The sequence below is a fragment of the Thalia democratica genome, chromosome 5 (assembly GCF_965202585.1).
Source record: "Thalia democratica chromosome 5, ktThaDemo2.hap1.1, whole genome shotgun sequence".
NCBI classification, from domain to species: domain Eukaryota; kingdom Metazoa; phylum Chordata; class Thaliacea; order Salpida; family Salpidae; genus Thalia; species Thalia democratica.
In genome coordinates, this window is record NC_139169.1 from 14,877,501 (window position 1) to 14,898,741 (window position 21,241).

The 21,241-nt window shown below is 25.4% G+C and overlaps 1 protein-coding gene and 1 non-coding gene across 2 annotated transcripts; both read left to right on the top strand.

The window, feature by feature from the left end:
* Positions 1-2,683: 2,683 nt before the first annotated feature.
* On the top strand, positions 2,684-2,836 carry LOC145837299 (5.8S ribosomal RNA). Its single transcript, XR_014369939.1, has one exon. It is a non-coding gene; the product is annotated as a 5.8S ribosomal RNA (ribosomal RNA).
* A 5,149-nt stretch (positions 2,837-7,985) lies between these two features.
* LOC145835896 (cytochrome P450 2J2-like) lies at positions 7,986-17,535 on the top strand. The gene is made up of 11 exons (XM_082943650.1): positions 7,986-8,200; positions 9,284-9,449; positions 9,940-10,049; positions 10,338-10,400; positions 11,152-11,292; positions 14,224-14,298; positions 14,747-14,888; positions 15,073-15,191; positions 15,871-16,053; positions 16,271-16,412; positions 16,912-17,535. Exons 1-11 carry the CDS (start codon positions 8,003-8,005, stop codon positions 17,085-17,087), a joined length of 1,515 nt encoding a protein of 504 aa, XP_082799776.1. The 5' UTR covers positions 7,986-8,002; the 3' UTR covers positions 17,088-17,535.
* Positions 17,536-21,241: the final 3,706 nt, after the last annotated feature.

Consider the following 21,241-nt stretch of genomic DNA (forward strand, 5'->3'; position numbering starts at 1 on the left):
TTGAATATTATATAAAAAAAGTTTTTTTTTAAAACAATAAAATATTATACTAAACTTTTAATCAATTTTTAATTAGGTTTGCTGTGTTAGAAAGGGAAAAAATAGTTATAATAGTCATATTGTTTCTGTTTTGACCACTGGATTTACAATCTTGCAACATTTAAACTTATAACAGCTATTAGACCACCATTAGGACCCCACATTATCAAGCCTCTATTTAATAGACTTATAAATAGAGCAATTAGGTGTATACGTTTCAAAAGTTGAAATTAAAGCCTTAGCAATACAAAAATGGTAAAAAAAATATAGAGATTACAGATTTGTTTAAATTTATTTAAAATTTAAGCATTAAGGGCATAGAGAGTTTAAAAAACTTTTTCACAGTTTGGTCTTATTTTATATAGTTTTTACTAAGCTACAAGATACTTATTACAGACTTTGAAAATTTAAAATAACTTTTAAGATATAGCCAGTCAAAGTCAGAGGCAACAATCAGTTCCTAATGGGAGGCGCAAACTAAAACGGCAAAAATAGACTATTTCACTAAAAATCTATCTTCTCCTACGTATTTTGAGAAAACTACTGCAAAATTTCAGAAAGTGTCCTTGACAAATTTAGAATTCTGTTGGAAGTAATTATAAAATAAAAATAAATTATAAAATTTAAAAAATGATAAATTAAAAAACAGTTTTTAAGCCTATTAAAACTATATAAAATAAGATCAAATTGTGAAAAAAGTATTTTACACCCCCTATGCCCTTAATTTACTAACTTTAATAAAAAACACAATCATTCAAAAAATCTTTAAAAAAAATTATCTTTTTCCACAGTATAATATGGTCTTAGTTTTTATCATATCTTGCTTGTAAGTAAAGTAATAGGAAATTTTTGTAATATTTACATACTATAAAACTTTTACATATTGAATGGAATGTAGTTGTGAATTTCTTCTCTATATGCTTCACTGATTTTTGTGCTACTTCTTAAATTTCCCTAACAAAGAATATAATACAAGATAATTTTGTAGCAAAACATAGAATATCAGAGGAAAAAAAACATTTGGAGAACACGCAATTTCACTTAAAAAAACTATTGTAATGTTAATGGTGAAAGATAATTATTAATTAAACTAATATTAAATTACGTAATTTCATGACGTAAAACAAAACATTCATACAGAATAAACTGGAATTTTTACAATACAAGTTTATAAAACTTTAAAATAAATAAGTTTAGAAGTGAAATAAGGTAAACTCAAGTGAAAATTTTTACATTATGTGTAACGCGTACTTTATAGTTAAAATACAAATTTTAGCCTTTTTACACTAAACAAGAAACATTATCTACTTATTTGTTATAAATTACGGACTGTTCTAGGTTTTTTTCTGGTAATTACTATTGAATATGTTTTCACAAAAATTGACTATGTTACATTTCTACTAAACATATTAAAAGCGTGTTTAAATCTGTTTGTGTATTATAATATTATTATATTTTTAATTATTTTTTTCCCACAAATTCTTCATTTGCAGAGAGTACCAAAGTAGAAAAATATTTTAATACAACTAAATTTTGAATACTTATAAAACATTAAAAAAACACGCTCGAGTATTTTTTATAGCTATTTTTAAAACTATTTGGTAAAAAACTGACAAGCCTTGAGTGTACCTTAAGCACGTGCGTAACTCTTAAAGTGCCTCATATATGTCCTTAGTACTTACTTTATATAAAATTTATAAGTTTCTAGGCGTAGGTAATGTTATTTTTTTGAGAAATCCAGTCGGAGTGGCCATAGCCTTTTTATTTCTTAAAAGGGTGTCTTAAGAAATAAATTTTTGAGAAACCCTACTTTATTTGAACTTTGTACGGTTTAGCTATAACAAATATAAAATAAAACATTTAAACAAACATTAGACGTATAGGTGTGTTGTTTTACCTAAAATATGCTAATTTTATCATTAACTTTACACAAAAATAAAATTAAGTACTGCATTTTAAACACAGTATGATTACTTTTATTGTTTTAGTTTTAAAACTGCTTACAAGAAAAAACAAATGAGATAAAGTTTGTAACGAAAGTTTGCTATTCTTAGACGGTATTAAAACCTATTTGTAAAAATAAGTAGAAAATTCTCTAAATATTTAATAAAAAACTATAAAAATATTAGATTTACATTAACAGTTTTTATGAATAATTCAACCTATGGTATTTTAATAATTCTCATATATAACAAATAACAACTGTTTATTTAGTGAAAGTTATGAAGACCTAATTAAAAATTAAAGCTATATCAAAGCTTAATGCTTCAATCAACATTAAGCGCGAATCATTAGCTTGCGTTGATTAGGTCCCTGCCCTTGGCTAATACCGATTGATTGACTTAGTAAGGTCCTCCAATTGAGCCTGGTACGTGCGGCAAGGCACTCGCCGGTGTTCAAAAAGACGATCGCACTTGATCAGTTAGAGGAAGTGAAAGTCGTAACAAGGTTTCCGTAGGTGAAGCTGCGGAAGGATTATTAACGAATTGAAATAAGATTTCAAGCGACGTCTCTTCTTTAAAGGGACCGAGCTCTGTAACTGTTATAATCCGGTCGCGTTGCTTCCTGATAGCGGGAGTAATAATTCGGCCGCTTCTTTTTGAAAACAGTTTTTTGGTTGCACTGAGATCGATTAAAACGAGAGATCTCTTAGCGGTGGATCACTCGGCTCGAGCGTTGATGAAGGACGGAGCTAGCTCCGAAAAGCAATGTGAGTTGCAGGAAACATTGAGCATCGACGTTCTGAACGCGTATTGCGGTCTCGTGTAATCCTGGGGCCACGTCTGTCTCAGGGTCTTTGATACACCAGTCCTTTCATTTGTTTGAAAGTGCCTGCGACTCGTTTCGCTTTTGAAAAAACGAAAAGTTTTAAATCTTATTACGAATATAAAGACTATTAACATCTTTGTTGTAAAATGCTGCTAAGTTTATATTACAAGACTTAAGACTAATGAAAATTTTAATGTTTAAAAAAAAATTGGTAAAATTTAGAAAAAAAGAAAGTTCAAATTTTATGATTTTTTTATGTACAGCTGTACACTAATTAAAGTGTAAAAAATTTTAAATGCTTACTTTATCTAAATAAATATGTGCATTTTCTCAAAAAAGATTTTATTTCTAAAAAATCTTATAATGAGTGAAAATGCATACATATTTTTGTAAAATAAGTTGAACTTATTTATCAAACATGTTTAAGTTGTAGATAAAACAAACTGACTAATATTTAAAAAGCTATTTTACAAACATGATCGTTGGTTTAGTAGAAGTTATATCATTATGTAGGCAATGAAAAAAAAAACATACCTAGCTATGTGTATAATTATGTGTTAAAACTTGTGTTCATGTTTCTTAAAGCGATACTACATACATCATTACGTTAAGCGTTAACAATAAGTGACAAACTAAGTTTTTTGAATATTACAAATCATTAAGATTAACAACAGTTTAAAAATAAAAAAGTATTATAATTATGTTTCCATGAACAAAAATATTTTCTAAAAAGTTTAATAATTTTTAAATTAATACTTTTAGATTTACACCTATTTAAAATTATGTTTTTTTTTTTGCTATAAAAAATATATTTTAATACATTTTTTGATAGGTAATAATGTTTTGCAACCAAGTGTTAAAAAAATTTAAACTATTATTATATATAATTTTCAAAAGGCTCTTAAAATAATGAATATTAAAATATGTTGACTTATTTCCAATTGTATAACCCTTTGCATACTTTTAGTTTTATGACAAGTTGAAGCACTATTATTTTTTTAGCATTAGCTTTAAATGACAGTTTAAATATAAATTTTATAAAAAGATGTTTAAATATTTGATGTCAACTTCCCATGTATTTTTAAGTATTACAAATAAATTACTTGTTTATAGAAAAATTACTTACAATAAACTTTTCATAAGTATTGTAAACACTACTCAAACGTAATAAACTTAATCAGGTGCATAAAAGTTTATGTAATGCAATATAAAAATAAAACTTTATACACCACTAAATCACTAATTCCATGATATGACTCACTAATTACGCATAAGTTTTGATCATCTTTGATGCAATTTTTAAAACTTTGATGTAGTTTATTACGCTTATCTACTATAACATTGCGTTATATCTGCATGTTAATTACGTATGTGAATATTTACCATAAAAGGCAAACTGAAAAAAAAGATTGTAAAAATATAAAAGTAAAACAATACTATTTAAGAAATTAAAAGCATTTTTGTTAAAGAATGATATAAACGAAAGCCGTTATTAAATCAGTAACTTTATGTTTTTATAAAAATGCATGAATTTGAAGACGACCTAGTAAATTAATCAAGCTTGGACATTTGCTAAAAGATAAATTTAAATGAATTAAGCGTACTGATTTTTTGTAAACACAAACTCAAATATTGTTTAGAGTGTAAACAAAAAACTCAAGGACAAAAGTTAAGCGAAACTAATTTTGAGGCGTTATAGAAATGTATCCATTCATTTTTGCAAGGATTTACTTAAATATAGGTTTTTGTTTTATACAACTTAGATTAAATAAGTTGTTTGAGCTTTATATTAAAATTGAAGCTAAATGAATGTGTATTTAATTAAAAACTAATTGAAAAAAACAGTTAATTTGCTAAAGTCAGTAAAAGAGTAAAAAAATAATATAATTTTTCTACAGCTACAAAAATTATTTTATTTAGTAAAGATTAAGCTTTATTTAACAAACAATCTAACTCTACTTAATATATTGAAAAATTAATAAACCGATAAATCAAAAGTTTAGTTTAAAAAACATTATTATAAAACTATTGTAAATTCAACAATATCTAATAAATAATATATTTATGATAGATACATACGTAACAAAAGATTAAATAAGTTTTTATATAAAATTGTTTCCAGTATTTAAAACATTAGTACTTTGTTTACGAAAAGTTATGTTATTTTTTTTATTTTATTAGGAAAAATAAAAGTTTTAAGATTTGTATCATTAATATGTAGTAGTTGAAGAATGTATTGCAGTATGTTTTGCAAAAAAAAACTATTTTTAAAGCTTTGATGATTCACTACATATTAAATTAAAATGTATAAAAATATGCATATAAAAGTAAAACTTCCATAAGTTTTTATTGCATATTGCTGCATTAGTACTTAATGTAAAAGTTTCATATATTTTATTCTAAATTATAAGTTTAAATGTATTTATAATGTATTAAACCAAATAAAAATGTTTCAAACTAGAAACTTATTTTAGTTTGTTTTTTATTCAGTTTTACAAAGACTATTAATACGTCACCATATAACTTTCAAATATAAGTTTTATCTAGGTATTTTAATTACTTAAGATAAGAAACTTAAGGAAAGTTTTTAATAAAACAACTTTAAAACCATCTTAAACAAGTTTTTCGCTCACAGAACGAATAAAAAACATAAACCATACAAAAACTTTTTGAATATCTATGAACTTAGTTTTTAGTATGAATAACTTGTCAAAAGTAAACTTATTTTCAACTTGTATTTACAACTTAACTTATAGTTGAATAAAATACAATGCAAAAATTATTAATAATTGAGTAAGTATAAATAAGAACTTAGTATGAAAAGTTTAAAATTTTGTATGGCAGTTTTTTTGTTTCTGAAATTTTTGAAATATATAAATGTCAGTACAAAAAGATTTCAATTTGTTGAAAAGAACTTTTTAAACTCTTGTATCGTATTTGTAGTTCTTGTACTAACAAATAACTATGTTTAGAGTTTAAACTGTTCAAAAAATATATTTTGATTAGTGTTTTAAATGTTATAAAGCCATAAATATGTCAAGAATGTTAGTAATAGTCTAGTCTAATTTATTGTAACAACTATTCAGATAATTAGAAACCATAATTGTTTTTTTTACCCTTAGTTTGTATATTTTACCAAAAAGTAAGATATCTAACTAGTAATTATGGAAAAGCAACTAATAAAATAAAGATTTTAGTTTTAAAAGCAAAGTGTCTTTGTTTTACTCGTATTTTTATTGAGTTACTAATTACTCACTATGTTGAAGACAATGATTAGTCATCACAATATTTTGTAGCTACTAATTTGTAAAACCCATGTTAAAACTTCCGAGGTTTTATTTTAAAATTGTTTAACATGTTCAAGTTTGAAATTGTTTAACTTTTTTTAAATTACGATTTATTTCTAGTACAACATCAAAAATGCTTTGTATCAGTTGTTTATAAAATACAGAATAAAAATAAAAACATACTAATTACATTTTTTTTGGTTGATACACGTTGTACATAAACTTTAATAAAACATTTCTAATACACAGTTTGAAAATAACAAAATAGTTTTTTTTGTATAAACATCAATTTCAATTTTTTACCACCTATGTTCAAGTTTGATAAAAAACTAAATATTTTGTTTATACATGACGCACAAACTGAGTGGAAATTTACTTATACTTCAAACTAAAATTTTATGGTTAAAACTGCTATGAAAAAGTTCTCTGTTACGAAAAACTCTATTTTGGTTTTATAAAACATTTTTTTACAAAAAATACTTTTTTCTACAACATTCTACTCGTTTGTGAAATAAAGTTTCTGAAGCTAAGAACTTTTATTTCGAGTTTGAATTTATATTTAATTATTTTACTATAAACATTGAAAATAGCATTGTAGTTTTTAGCTCAGTTGATTATTAGTTTAGATTGCAAACTTTAGCACAAAAAATTACTGTTAATTCAAATATTAGTTTTAATAGTTTAAACGTTTCCAATGCTCATAACAATGGACAATAACTTACTACTACAACTACTTTTGTTGCATTGATTAAAAAAAAATAAAATTTTTAGACATTTTATTTTTAGATAAAAAACTTTCCTTAAACCATATCATAAGTGCAATCGTAACCGTACTATGACCTATTTGTACAATCAGATTTAAGTAAATATTGGTTTTGTAAATCAAATAGGTTCCAACTTTGCTAAGTAATGGTTCAGCTGATTAAGTTATAAGAAAGTTGTGCGAATGCCAATATTTTCCTCAAGCGTTACTTATTATTTAATTTAAATCAGCCTTTTTGACATTTTTTGATTTAAAAAAGATATTTTTATAACTTATTTGAATAAGCAGCTTTAACAAAGCAAGAATTTTTTGTTCTAGCGAGAAAAAGTAGTCTTTGTCAACTTTTTGGTTTGTGAATAGGGCTTACGATAAGTTTAACAATGAACATTTCTCTATAAACAAAGTAGTATTTTAAGTTCATACATTATTATAAGTTCAAGCAGTTTTTATTTTGACCTATGTTACAAACGGTATAAATAGTAAAGTTTAAGCATGTTGTCTTTCTTTAAGTTCTGTAGTGAAGCAACTTATTTTACCTATCTAGAATTTTACTTGTATGAATTTCCAGCCAATTAAGCAAAAAGATTGAGATTAAAATTAAATAGTTGAAAACTAGTGTTACTTAGATAAATTTCAGTAAGCACATTTTACTTTTTGATAGTTTTACGTTTAAGAAACGTTAACTTATTTCTCATGTTGGTTTACATTTTAGTTTTGTTACTTCCATCTGTCAAGTTCAACGTCACAATAGTTGATTACGTAGTACAAGGAAATGTTTCAATGCGTTTCTCCGTTCAATTTAAACTATATACAATGTATATATTGCAATATACATTTGTATGGAGTTGCAGTTTCAAATTTTTTAGTCATGTGTATTGTAATATTGAAATACTTTTAAAGTTATCAAACAAACTGTTTTCAACATTTTCGTAAACTTTGTATTTTAAATTCTCAAAACAACAGTTTTAGAGAAATATTTTTTCATATATTTCGTTCTTTATTTAATAAACAAGTTAAATTTATTTTGAGCATTTTTTTTTTGTTTTATAAACTTAAGCAGAGAATACAAGTCAGTAAAAAAATGTTTTCTTTAGTTATTTTGTTTATTCATTTACTTTTAGACCTTTTAAAACATTCAACAATTATGTTTGGACAATACATCTTATCAACCATCAAACAGGCCAATGCGCAATCAGTAACTTACATACTGACCGTATCCGCCGCCGTGCTAATATACAAAATTCTCTACAAAAAACCCCCTAACCTGCCACCGGGTCCCGCGGGAGTTCCCATATTTGGGGTTTTACCCTTGATCACTTGCAGGCCGGATAAAAAACTTTTGGTGAGTTTAATTTTTTTTAACTATAAAATTTAACTATTTAAGTATTTTCACATTTGTTTGAGTTCTTCGACTTTGAAACGGATAAATTTGTATTTTATCATTATTGTGACACTTTTATTACTTTTTAATATTAAAAAAATTAAATTTTTAAAATCTTGTTAGCAGTTTTTTTTAATTTATTGAAGTAGATTTTTTTTATCAAATAGTTAATATGATGAAGTCTTTAAAAACATAAGTTCAACTATAAACTATACTTTTTTTATGTGTTTAATAACTTTCTACAGGTTTATGCTTTTTTTAATCTACTTATATTCCATTAGCTGTGATAAATTTTCTGAAGGACTGTGGGCGATTTCAAGTTATTTTTAACGTTTTCTATGAATCAATAAACGCATCACTGTATGAAATCATCATAAACTTGAACTTCTGCTTTAAAGCTTGTTACTTTTTTCAATGAAATCTATTTGCTCTTTCGCGGCTTTCCCATGAACTAATTTAAACTTTTTAAATACCACAAGCTTTAAAAAAGATACTGATATATCTTATGCTTTAATCTTAAATATTCATAATTATCCTTCTACTTTTTGACAATATTTTCATATAAACTTATATATTGTTCCCTGCTTGTAAAAAAATGTGAAATTGATTTTAAAAACTTTCTTTAAAATTATCATTTAGAAAAATAAACAACAAATAATTTTTCAAGTTTTATAATACCTTTCAGACTTAAAATTTTCAAAGTATAATTGAAAACAATTTTTACTAAAAACCACGAATATTTTTGTGAACATGTTATTTGTCAGCTAACATTAATCATGTTGTAAATCTAAAAAACATTTTATTTCATTATCACGCCACTGGAATTGGCGCGAAGTTATGTTTTAAAGCTTTTTGAGAAGCACTTTAAACTTTTCAAGTCGTCGCAAAACCTAGGAACCTTAAAACATCATCACGTAACATCAACAACTTTATTTTAAATAATGAACATAAAGTTGAACACATTTAAATTATAGCTTGTTGTTAGTTATTTCAACGCAATTTTCACATTATGACGTCACACCAACTTAACACGTTATGACGTAGGAATGGGCTCGGAAGTACGGAGGGGTGATGAACCTGCCGTTCTTCAACAACAATATCGTGGTCGTTTCAACCAAGGAGTACCTTAACGAGGGTTTGGTCAGGAACGGTCCGGACTTCGGCGACAGACCTAACTGCTTCTTCCACGACACCATACTCAAAAGAAACGGTTCGTTTGATAACGTTTTATAAGATTAGTAACTAACTGCTTGTAAAATGGTTCTTAAAAGAGCTATAAAATGTTTACTGAAGAAGCTTTGTAACTTTGTTAATTCTCACCTACAACGTATATTAGTCTTAATTGCTGATTGAGCTGTTACAGCGGCTTAAGTTTTCTATAAAAAGTATATATGATAAGTTTTAGTCTCATAAATTTTTGCAAGAGAGTTAATGTTTTTTAGTCTTTATCATGTTTAAAGTATGTTTGGTGTGCACAAAAGTTATTAAATGTTTTATTGTGCTTTCATTTTAACAATTTATTTACATAATGAAATTTTTAACGCTTACTTGATAGAGTGGCTTTTTCTAAAAAGCCTTCTTACAAAACTAAAATTTATTTGTAAACATGTTTTCATAAAGTATTATCTATAAATTTAACAACTTTTAGTTAAAGGGAGGTATATAACTATCGTAAAAATACATATTTGCAATTTTCACAGGTATTGCATCAACAGACTACAGCAGTGAGTGGAAAGAACAAAGAAAATTCACGCTGACGTCATTGAGAAAATTCGGCTTCGGTAAAAAACAACTCGTTCAAAGAATCATTGTGAGTTTATTAGTAGATGGGATGTTAAGATGCCCTTTTTCTAATGTGTGGAAGCACGTTGTTTTAATAATTAACTTTAAAGAACTAAGCACCACAAATTATTTCAATCACTATTACTTCAATATATAAAAACAAGATTTAAAGTATTTTTGATAAAACATAATATAAACTTTGTCTAAACTAAGTTTAAACTATCAACAAAAAATACTTGAGGTAATTCATCTTGTGCGGTTTGCAACGCGTTGACCTTTACACAGACTTGTAAACAAATACAAGTATTTGTTTCAGGAAGAAACGGACTTTTTTGTGAAAGAAGTATTTCGGCAGAACGGGGACTTCCAGATAGCGAGAGTGAGTTTTTGTATTGCAGTGCTCATAATGTTTCATAAGACTGATTATTGGAATTTTAATTTAATGATTTATTTTGAGCCAAAAAAACAAAATTTAAGGCTTTTAGTACTTCTTAAGCTCGTTATCTGCGGTGTACAATACGATAATCATGCTAATTGTCTGATTGAAAAAACAATTAAATTTAAACGACTAAATTTATTAAATTATTTTAAGCCAAAAAACAAAGTTTAAGGCTTTAAAGCATTTAAGCTCGTTATGTGCGGTACATAACACGATAATGATGCTAATTGTTAGAATTAAGAAAATAAATATTCATATGACTGCGTACTTAAAATGCTTTTTTTCTGTTATTTGTAAAAGTCTTTTAAGCCTTTTATAAGTATCAAACTTTTTTTTAACAAACTTAACTAGATAAGTTAATTAAGTTTAATAATTAGTTAAAAGCAACAAAGTAACTCTCAGTAAATATTTGCTTTAATAATTTTTTTATTTTTTTATTTAACTTGGAAATTGTTATACATTTAAATACCATAAAGTGTTCTTATATGTAAACAAAACAAGTTTTTACCTGGCTAAAGTTACCAAAGGGTTTTAAAGATATTTAGCATTACTCAAAACAAAAACGACAACTGTTTTGTTTTTCTGTGAACATTTAAAGTTTTTACTAACGAGCATTAACACTACCTACTGACGAATATGAACTACTATTGAGTTCTTGAATGTCGTAAAATTTTATTACAAATTCAAACAGGAATTGCTGACAGAGTTGAACGCGAATGTGATCGTGCAACTGTGTTTTAACAGGAGATTTGACCACGAAAAAGATGCAAAATATTTGAAATTCTTCCACAAAGTGTCGAAAAACTTCAACAACGCTTCATTTGCACTGCAGGTTTGCAGACTGGTTGTGTTTTAAACAACGAAATGTAAAAGCTAAAAGTAGTACAGCATTGTTTATGCATTTTACGCTTGTAAAACAGTAAATTCTAAAAACTTTGTAACATAAATATTCTTTGTATTTTAAGCTTGATTTGGATTGTTTGCAAATTAATATGAACTAACGATTTTTTTTATAAATTTATCACTATTTGTTTTGGACTGTTTACTAATTTCATGTGTTTCAGTAAAAGCTAAAACTAAAAGCTAAAAGTAATAGTAAAAAAAAGTTGTAAAAGCTAAAAGCAATACAGCATTGTTTATGTATTTTTACGCTTGATTTAGTTCTTTGGCAAAAAGCTTCATCAATAAACGTTTTTGTGAATTTTGATTGTATTTGTTGGAATGTTTCATTAAGAACCTTAGCTGCGTCTAACAGGTAACGTTTGCTCTACATTTGCAGCTTTACGATCTTTATAACAAAAGTTTAAACTCAGTTGATCGTGTGCGGTTTTTCATGTTAGTTTAGTTCACTGTATGTTGTTATACTTATTGAAAAATTTTATTGAAACACCATATTTTATTTTTAATCAAGTTGATTCTTTAATTGCTATACAGTAGCTTTAAGTATACTGGTATGTATGTTTGTGCGTCGTTTCTGTAATTTGGTAATAGGTGTAAGCTGATATGTGTAAGTTTGATTAGATGTTAAAGCTCAAAAAATACGTATTTGCATATATACCATCAGAACTTAATAATATTGTTAAAATGTATTAACATGCATAAGTTTTTTTTCTAAAGTCAGACAAACCTATTTTATTTTTTAGTACTAAATTGTACATTTAGAAAACATTTTGTTTAACTTTTATAAATTAAGAAAAAAAAAACTAATATGCGCATAAAATTTAACTAAAAGTATGTTTGGTTGACTAAAAGTCCACGTTTACTTTTGCGGAAATTTGATGCTTTACGTCGTGGCATTTGTGTTGTGCTTCATAACAATCAGTGCACTACGAAGTCTGTTTTATGGTTAATTTCAACTTTGGCTACATATTTTCTTATATAGTTATACTTATATACAAACGTTAAGTACTTTGGGATTTTATTTTAATTACAAACGAAATCAGTTACGTACATAGACAAAGTTCAACATTAAGTATATTAAGATGTCTGCTTATGTGTGGTTATTTAAGCTTCTTTTATCTAATTAAGGTAATGTAAAAAAATAAATTAAATACACGAACTGAATAACATCACGTTTTATGTAAATAATTTACCAAACATTAATGCTGTTTCTTTAAAAGACAATAGTTTCAAATTTTCTGTCTACAAGATGTAAAGAACTTATCTGTTTTGTGTTTAAATATACACATAGTCAACAAACTTAAAAAGATTTTTAGAAGAAACTTACACAAGAAAAAATTTAAAAGCATCCATTTTGTATATAAGATTAATAAGTTTTCTAGAACTTTTTCAAATTATAATATTGTGACTTAGTTTAGCATAACAATAAAAGGTTCATCTTATATGTTACTGTTCTTGTTTGACTTGTGATTTGCAGTAATTTTAGTGTTATTTTTTATAAACTTAAACTTAAAAATTAAAGTCTTTTAATTTTTTTTATAATTAGATTCATTCAAATCAGTATAAACGTTTTTTAATTTCAATATCAGTTTTATATCGTAAACATATTTTATGTGTTCTGTTTATGCTTAATGCTGTGTTTCAATAGCGGATTAACCCAATTTACGAAAACTAAATTTGGTATACTAGCCAGTAATTATTATTATTGTTAATAAACAAAATAAAAAGTGTTTTATAAATTCCGTTTAAGGATATGGTGCACAAAAAACTTTTAGGTTTTCGAGTCTTACGCCACGAATACAGTTTAAAGTCTTTCTAAGGACAACTATAATAAAAGCTGTGTTTTAACTTTAAATATTCTAAAAAATAGATATCTTTCTAAAATGCATTTTTTAAAAACAATTAAGATACTCATTGCTTGGCTTAACGTTGTAACAATGGGTCATGAAAAAAGTTAATTTTTATGTATAAAAATACCTGAGTCAATAAGTTTGTAATTCGAATTTAAGTTGGTTTAATATTTCACAAATCAAACGACGGATTCTTCGTTGCCATTTCATTTTATATAAATAATAAGGACTTAAATTTCTATGCCTTCCACTATGACTAGCTTAATGAAAAAATCCGTTTTTATGTGTATAACTACGTCAAAATTGTTAATTACAATGTTTTAATTTTTGATACAGTTATAATTGAAATTAGAAAAACTTTTTTTTTTATTGTGTAATGTTTTTCTTGATAACATTTAAAATAGTAAATCTAGTTGTCATTGAAAGTATATAAGATAAGAATATTATGAGTTAAACTGCATAATAGTGTAAATATTACTTGTAAATATTAAAAGTTTAACGGCATTTATATTTTGTAGGCATTTTATGTTGACACGCTACGCCCACCCTAGTCGTCGTTGGTTTGTATAAACTTAGTAAAAGTTCAGATTAAATAAGTGTTTTAATTTTACTTTCTAATATGTGTTTGCGAAACTGAACTTTCTTATTTTTAAACTGTCACTTTGCGGTTGATAAAAATAAAGTCAGTTTATTTTGAAGTTTTACGTTAAACTTTGTTAATGTTTAATTACGGTAATAGGTAAAATCGGTTAATTTTCTTTAAATTTTTTCTATAAAATGTTATTGTTTTACTTAGCTGTCATTTTCTGCTTAATATATTTTTACAAATCACTATCATTGTATCTTAGCAAAGTTAAACAAACAAAACTTTTTGAAAATATTTTTATTTTTTACTTGTATCTTGTAATTGATCAAAATAAATGCAAACTAATGCTTTGCTGCAAACTGCGAGCGTAATTAGTTTCTAAAAAATTACAATTTGGAATATAAAACTTAAAAAACTTTCAAAACAGGCAACAGTTTTTGTTCCTTGGATGGCGCCACTTTTTAGTTATGTCCTCACTCCGATGAAAAATTTCTTTTACACTGTAAGTATTTGTTTATCAGTTAATTTTTGACCAAAATAAGCTATTTTGTAATTGTATCAGCAGAAACAACTATTGGTTTTTAAATTTTTGATTATATCTTAGAGTATTATACTTTGTACCGCTTTAATGTTGAAGAAACATTTTGTACTACATTAATTTTTTTTTCAAAATAGTCATAACAGTTAGTCTAATAATTTTTTTTTCATAACATTTATAAATTTGTTATAAATACATTTATTTTAAAGTTTTTACTTTTTTTTACAAACTTTTGCCTTTGCTAGGTCCGTTGCACAGTAAAAATTTTTAAAAATATTATATCTTTAAAATTATAATATATGTTTTGAATGTTTTTCTTTTCAAGTTGTACACTCAGACATGTTTTAAATAATAAGATACTTTTCATACTAAACAAAAATGTGTTACTAACTTTTTTTTTTTTTTTTCTCAGTTTCACAAAGTGGTCCGTGCGGAGGTCAACAAGAAAATACAAGAGTTCACGAGCAACGACTATGACGAAATAAACGACTTTTGTGACGATTACGTCAATAAATTGAGGTCACTGACTGATGAAAACAAGGGACTGTACAGTAGTTTGTATATTCAATCTCTTGTATTTTAAGCTTTCTTAAATTTAATAGGAAGCTTATTTATGTGCTTGCTTTAAGTAGCTGTAAACAATAAAAATTATCTTTTGTTTCTCATTAATATTTAAGTTAATAAACGTTTTTGTTTAAAGCACGTTAGAATGTTTGTTTGACAGTAAACATGTAACAGATGAAACACTTTTGTGGATAGTTCGAGATTTCTTTCTTGCTGGAACTGAAACTATGGGGTCTACTTTGACATGGGCTATTTTGATCTTGGCTAACAGAAAAGACACAGTTCTCAAGAAAGTGAGTTAAAATTACTAAAAAAAATTTAAATAGTTTTTTTCAAGAAACAATCAATACATTTCAACATAACAGTTCTGAATAAAAATCAGAATACAAATTAAAAAGAATATTTTTTTTTATAATCTTCAGCATTTATAAAAATTATTGTTTAAATGCTTAGTTATTCGTTAGTATCAAAATTAAGAAGTTTTGTTTATTTATTTCTAAACGTTGAATAAAGTATTAAGTTGCGTTTGTTGCAGTATTTTTCTCTTGTATTTAAAATCTTATATGTAGTTAAGTCGCTTAGTTGTATTAACTTACGTTCTTACTCGCATCATTAGTTATTTTACGCCTTTGCAAAACTTTATTTCTTTAAATATTTATTTTTCACCATACTAGCACAAACAACAACATTAAAAAAGTAATTTGCATTTGACAAAAACGTGTGCATTAAAATAAAAAGTTGTTCACACAAATTCAAGAAGCATTTAATTATGACGTCACATGTTTTTATCGTTGCGCAAATCTTTTATATTTTTAAATGTTTCTTCAGCAATCATATATCAACTAGATATGAAATTTAAAACCATAATAAATTTACTGTTTTTACGCAGTTATAACTTTATCAAAAATTCTGACTTAAAAACAAACTTGTTCTTTTACAGTCATGGTAACTACATTGTAACCTGTAAAACAGATTCGCGCTGAGATGAAGGAAGTCATGGGGGAAGATGCTCATCCCAACTTGGATCACCGAGACAAGATGCATTACACGCAAGCATTCTTACACGAGTTACTGAGGTACAGGACTATATTACCGTTTGCAGTGCCAAGGAGGACTACTAGAGACACTAAGTTGGGAGGATATGATGTTCCTAAGGTTTGAATTTATTGAAAATAGCTTTACACAAGTCTTACTAATGAATCTTTAACACAAAGAATTTAAATATAAGATTGCATAAATTTCTTATGAATAATTTTTCCAGTCATGATGTTCCTAAACTAACGTTTTATTAAAATTTGCTTTTTTAAAGATTGCTATCAGATTTTAAAACGAAACTTAAGCTGAAAAGTTAATAAAATAAAAACTAAAAAAGGGGATGACAGTGGTGCAAAATATTTACGGAGTGCACAACGACCCTGATGTTTGGGAAAATCCCGAATTGTTTAATGTCGAACGTCACTTGAATGAGAAGGGGAAATTTGTGAAAAGTAATTTTGTGATACCGTTTGGCGTTGGTTAGTAAAATTGTTTTTATGATACCTTATGTCTTTGAAAATTTATTGTTAAAAAGTTTTTCGTTTTAAAGTTATATGTATTTGATTTTAGTTCGTTTTTTAAATGAACAACATAAAACATATATTTTTATAAAGTTAAATTATTTAGTTAGTTTCTTTTCTTCCAGGCGTTGTACAAGATAAATAACACAATGTTTATCACTGAATAAAACCAACATCATTTATACTTATTAATTTTCAAAATTTCCTTCATGTTTTGCATAAATTTTGTATAATCGCAATAGTAAAGCAGACAAATTTTAAAGGTTAGTACAAATAAACGAAGTGTTTTACCGTTAAAACTAGCGTCTAGTTTTAATATACTCAGTATTTTTTTTCCGCAGGAGTAAAATAGACACAATATTTCACATAATACTTTAAGTATACACCTACTATCATTCACAGTTAAGCTAGCGTCTAATTTACATCGAAAATAATCTAAACAACTTTTCATCCGCAGGAGTGCGCTACTGCATCGGTCGTCAGCTGGCCAACATTCAGATGTTCATCGTGCTTGTCAGAATGCTGCAACGTTTCGACTTTGTGACGTCACAACACCAAAGCGAGGAACCGCATCAGGGGGGCTTCGTCACCATGGTGAAAAATGATATAAAAATTAAAATTGTCGAACGTTGAACATTAATAATTAATTTACTGCTTTTTATAGTTTTTTGCTACTAAGATGTTCTAGTTACTTTGTTTTGTAACTTAAATGTTTTAAGTCTTCTAATTTCGTTAGGCTTACAAAATGGAAACTTTTTTAATAATTAATTTATTTTATTAAGTTTTAAAAGAAAAACTTATTTAATTATGATGCAAGTTTTTAAATGATAAAGCTTACTTTTATAAATTTACTTTTGCTAGTTAACCTTTCAACTTTAGTCTTTTAAGAAGAATTGATCTAACTTAAACAACAAGTAACAATTTTAATCACTTTAATATTTAATAAAACACATTTTTTTATTTTCTATAGTATTACTTTTTAGTTGTTAATGTAACAAAATGTTATATTTATCTTTTCGCCTTAATAACAGTAAAAAACATTTTAATTTCTTACAAGGTAATCCTAGATATAATTTTTAAAACTTTTAATGTGATGGTACTTAAATACTTAGTTAATCATAATAACAGTTTAGTTTAATTCAGTACCTGTTTTAATTTTTGTTTATATTACTTAAAAAGTATATATTATAACACTAGTTTTAAAACTTTATACACAAGAACAAACTAGAATGCCCTAATCAAGTTTGATAGTTATATATATTATAATACGGTTATTTAAAACTGTGTAAAGTATATATTTATTTCTCTGTAACAAATTAAAAAAAGTTTGAAAGTTAAAAAATAAAACATTTGGTAAATTTGTTATTTAAAGTTATTTTATCAAGTATAACACCTAAAATTAAGTGATACTTTAAAACAAAATATTTTTATTTAATTTAACTGTTATAAACGTTTTTCTAGTTGCAATAAACAATAAATTTTTATTTTTGCTACTTTCCTTCAAATTATACTTTGCTAATTAATTTAATACTTTACTTTCAATTATTTTGGTTTTAATAAATTTATTAATTTGTTTGTAAACTAATTTCTTTGTATACGTGAAAAAATAGTTTAATTAAAGAATTTAAACTCACTGTCTCTTTTATTCTACAATGAGCTTATCTGATAATACTACATCTAATTTTCATTTAAAAAGCTAATTAAAAAAAATTGTTATTTCTATTTGTTGAGTTTGTTATACTTCTCATACAAAAACTTTAAGTTTTAGTTTAGAGAATGCGTTAAGAAAACTAATTATTAAATAAAGTTAGGATTTTTGAAAAATTAAACATAAACAAGTTTTAACATGGCTAAATGAAAAAAGTACAACTTTTAGGAGATTGAAGAACAAATGAATCGTTTACATTTTAAAACAACTAATTACACAAAATGATCAAAAAATCTACTTTTAAATATAAGATTTTTATATACAAAACAGAAATTATTTATAAACAACAATTTTTATATTATTATTATATCTAAAATATAATGATAATAACTTTAATAACTGTTTAAGTTCAATTTGTTTGTTTAACCAAGTTTTTATTTTATACAGCTTCATACTTCAGGAGATATTCGTTTTATAATAATGCAATTTAATTAAGTAGATTTGAGACGTGCTAACAGCACGGAACTCAAGTTAATATCAAATTGATAATACAATTATAAGATATTTTTAAGATTTTTGTTGTACTTAATAATCATGTTAGTAGAAAATAAAAGGTGATTTACAGATAAAAATCTTATCGAACATTATTTAAATTATATTTTTTATCTTTTTAGTATAATGTCACTTTAGCACGGTGTGACACTATAGCACGGTGTGACAATTTAGCATGGCGTCACTTTAACACAAAGTGACATTTTAGCCCGGGACAATATTATTTTACAAAAAAATTACATTTGAATTACGTTTAACTACTTAATAATAATGTTAACAAACTAATAAGTGGGAAAATTAATTTTTACTTTTTTAAGCTTATAGTCTTAAAAAAATCCTAAATAAAGCTTTAAATCGCAGCGCTTTAATTTTTTCCTTTTTTTAAAGTTATTAAATTATAAAAAATAAGAAGACTATATATAAAAGTTATTGAATTAACTTTATTTATAATTGTAGTTGTCTTAATATAATTTAGTTACATATAGCTAAGTGTTAAAAACGTTGCTAGACGCGTGAATGTAGAAATAAGAGAAACTTAATAGAATAGTTTTTGAACGAAATAAAAAGACGCTCAAAATATTTGGTCCTAGGACCTGTTGCACCTTTCGGTTATCGAGTCGCACACCATGGATACCTTTTAACGTTTTGTCCAGGACAAATATTTACTTTGTTACAATACTTATAGTTTTTTTTTTTTTTTATTAATTAAGTATCAAAGCTTATTAAAATAGTTTAAGAAACCTAGAGCATGTACTTAATGCTAGGTTTAATATTTTTCTTATGTTTAAAATATATAAATATATAATATATTTTTTTAATTAAACTTTTATATGCCATACTTAACAAGACTTTGTGGCTGATGCCACGTACAAAGAAATATACTGTATGTGAAGTATGTAAAACACTAACTAGCTTAACTCAGGTCAACAATATGTTTAATGCAACTTTTTTAAGTGTCTGTTGTATTATTGATCAACATTACTCTATTACTATAACAGTCATATCTATCTTTAAGCAAATTTTGTTACAAAGCTTTTATTGCTTAAAAAAGACTCAATACTTTTTGATTTTTTTAGTAAGTTGTTTTAGTAAAATAGAATCAAAAAGTATTGAGTGTTCGAAACGGAAAACGGAACTATAACATACTTTAAGTATCATCATCAGCTTAACATAAATAAATTTAGTACAATAAAAATTAAATGCAATCTCAAAGTTTTGTCATTAATAGTACGTTTAAAACCTGTCTAATTACCAAATATATCATAACACTGATTAATTCATAATTAAAAAAAAAAATTAAGAGTTTTTTATTAGATTTTCAACTTAAAACTATTAAGTTTATTATTATTGAGCTTTAAAGTTTAATATATCTAGGTACACAATAAATATACGTAAATACAGTATTTTTCGTACAATATTATCTTTTCATGATATAACTAACAACTTTTTTCTTAAAGCATTCTAGGATTTGTTAATTTTTATTTAAATAAGCTCATTATATTTCAGTAAATTCAGCAATCTTTTTAATTAGACAAAAAACTATATACTATTAATATATAAATAAACACGCTTTACCATATTTTATTCCTATAAGTAGCTTTTGAAACTTTTACTATTTTCGTATAATATTTAAATGACGAATTTACACGTATAAAATTGTGTGTTCATTAAACTCTAATTGTGTATTGTAAACAGCTATCATATAAAAAGATTGTTATTGACCAAAATAAATTAATTAAATACTCTATTTATTAATTTATTCAGAAAGTGAATTAATTTTAGGTTTAAAATTTATTTACTAATTAACTCAAACTGGTCATTTTTATTTGTATTTTTTTAAGACGGTGAACTTGGTATCAAACTAAACGCAAGAACTTGCATGAACAAGCATAGAAGAAGAGTGGTCCCCAGCAAAAAAGCGGGAAAATCAGATGAGGAATAATACAACTAAATATATTAAAATTTAATAAATTTCTAAGAAAAAATATGAATAAAAAAAATTCTCGATCGTTTTTGCAAGAAAAATTAGCTGAAATTTATTAGGCGTTTTGATGTTAAGCTTTTTAATTAATACAAGTACTATTGAATTTTTGATAGTTTTAGTTTATAATTGTTTTAAAAGATATGTGTGGAACTAACTGTTCAATAATAAACTTTACTGTATTCTTTTTTATCACTAATTAATTGATATATAAAATTTAATCATTATTCTTTAAATTAAGCTTTCAGTAAAACTATTACCTTTCAACTAATCTGTTTAAACATTTTTTATTTAATCATTAATGATTGTTAAAAAATTATTAATTACTTCTTCTAAACTGAATTGATGTTTCTATTCTTTTAATTATACATTTGTCATTTATGTTTTTAGAGCTATTATTTATTGAACGACAAAAAAGCGCTCACCAATTTCTTAATTTAAGAACAGCTTTTAAACACTCTACGAACAAAGTTTATCAAACAATAAAAACTATAACTATAAATCATTAAACTCTTTCTGACTCAATTATTATAAGTCTTATTAGTATGACAGCCAATGTTTTGTTTTGTCTTCAATTAGTTTTCTAAAACGACAAAAGTATTGAAT

Bases quoted from the DNA above. Each gene is read 5' to 3' on its own strand.
- LOC145835896 (XM_082943650.1), top strand. From the start codon at position 8,003: ATGTTTGGACAATACATCTTATCAACCATCAAACAGGCCAATGCGCAA. The intron at 15,192-15,870 runs GTGAGTTAAAAT...CCTGTAAAACAG, and splicing joins AAGACACAGTTCTCAAGAAA to ATTCGCGCTGAGATGAAGGA. The intron at 16,054-16,270 runs GTTTGAATTTAT...AAACTAAAAAAG, and splicing joins GAGGATATGATGTTCCTAAG to GGGATGACAGTGGTGCAAAA.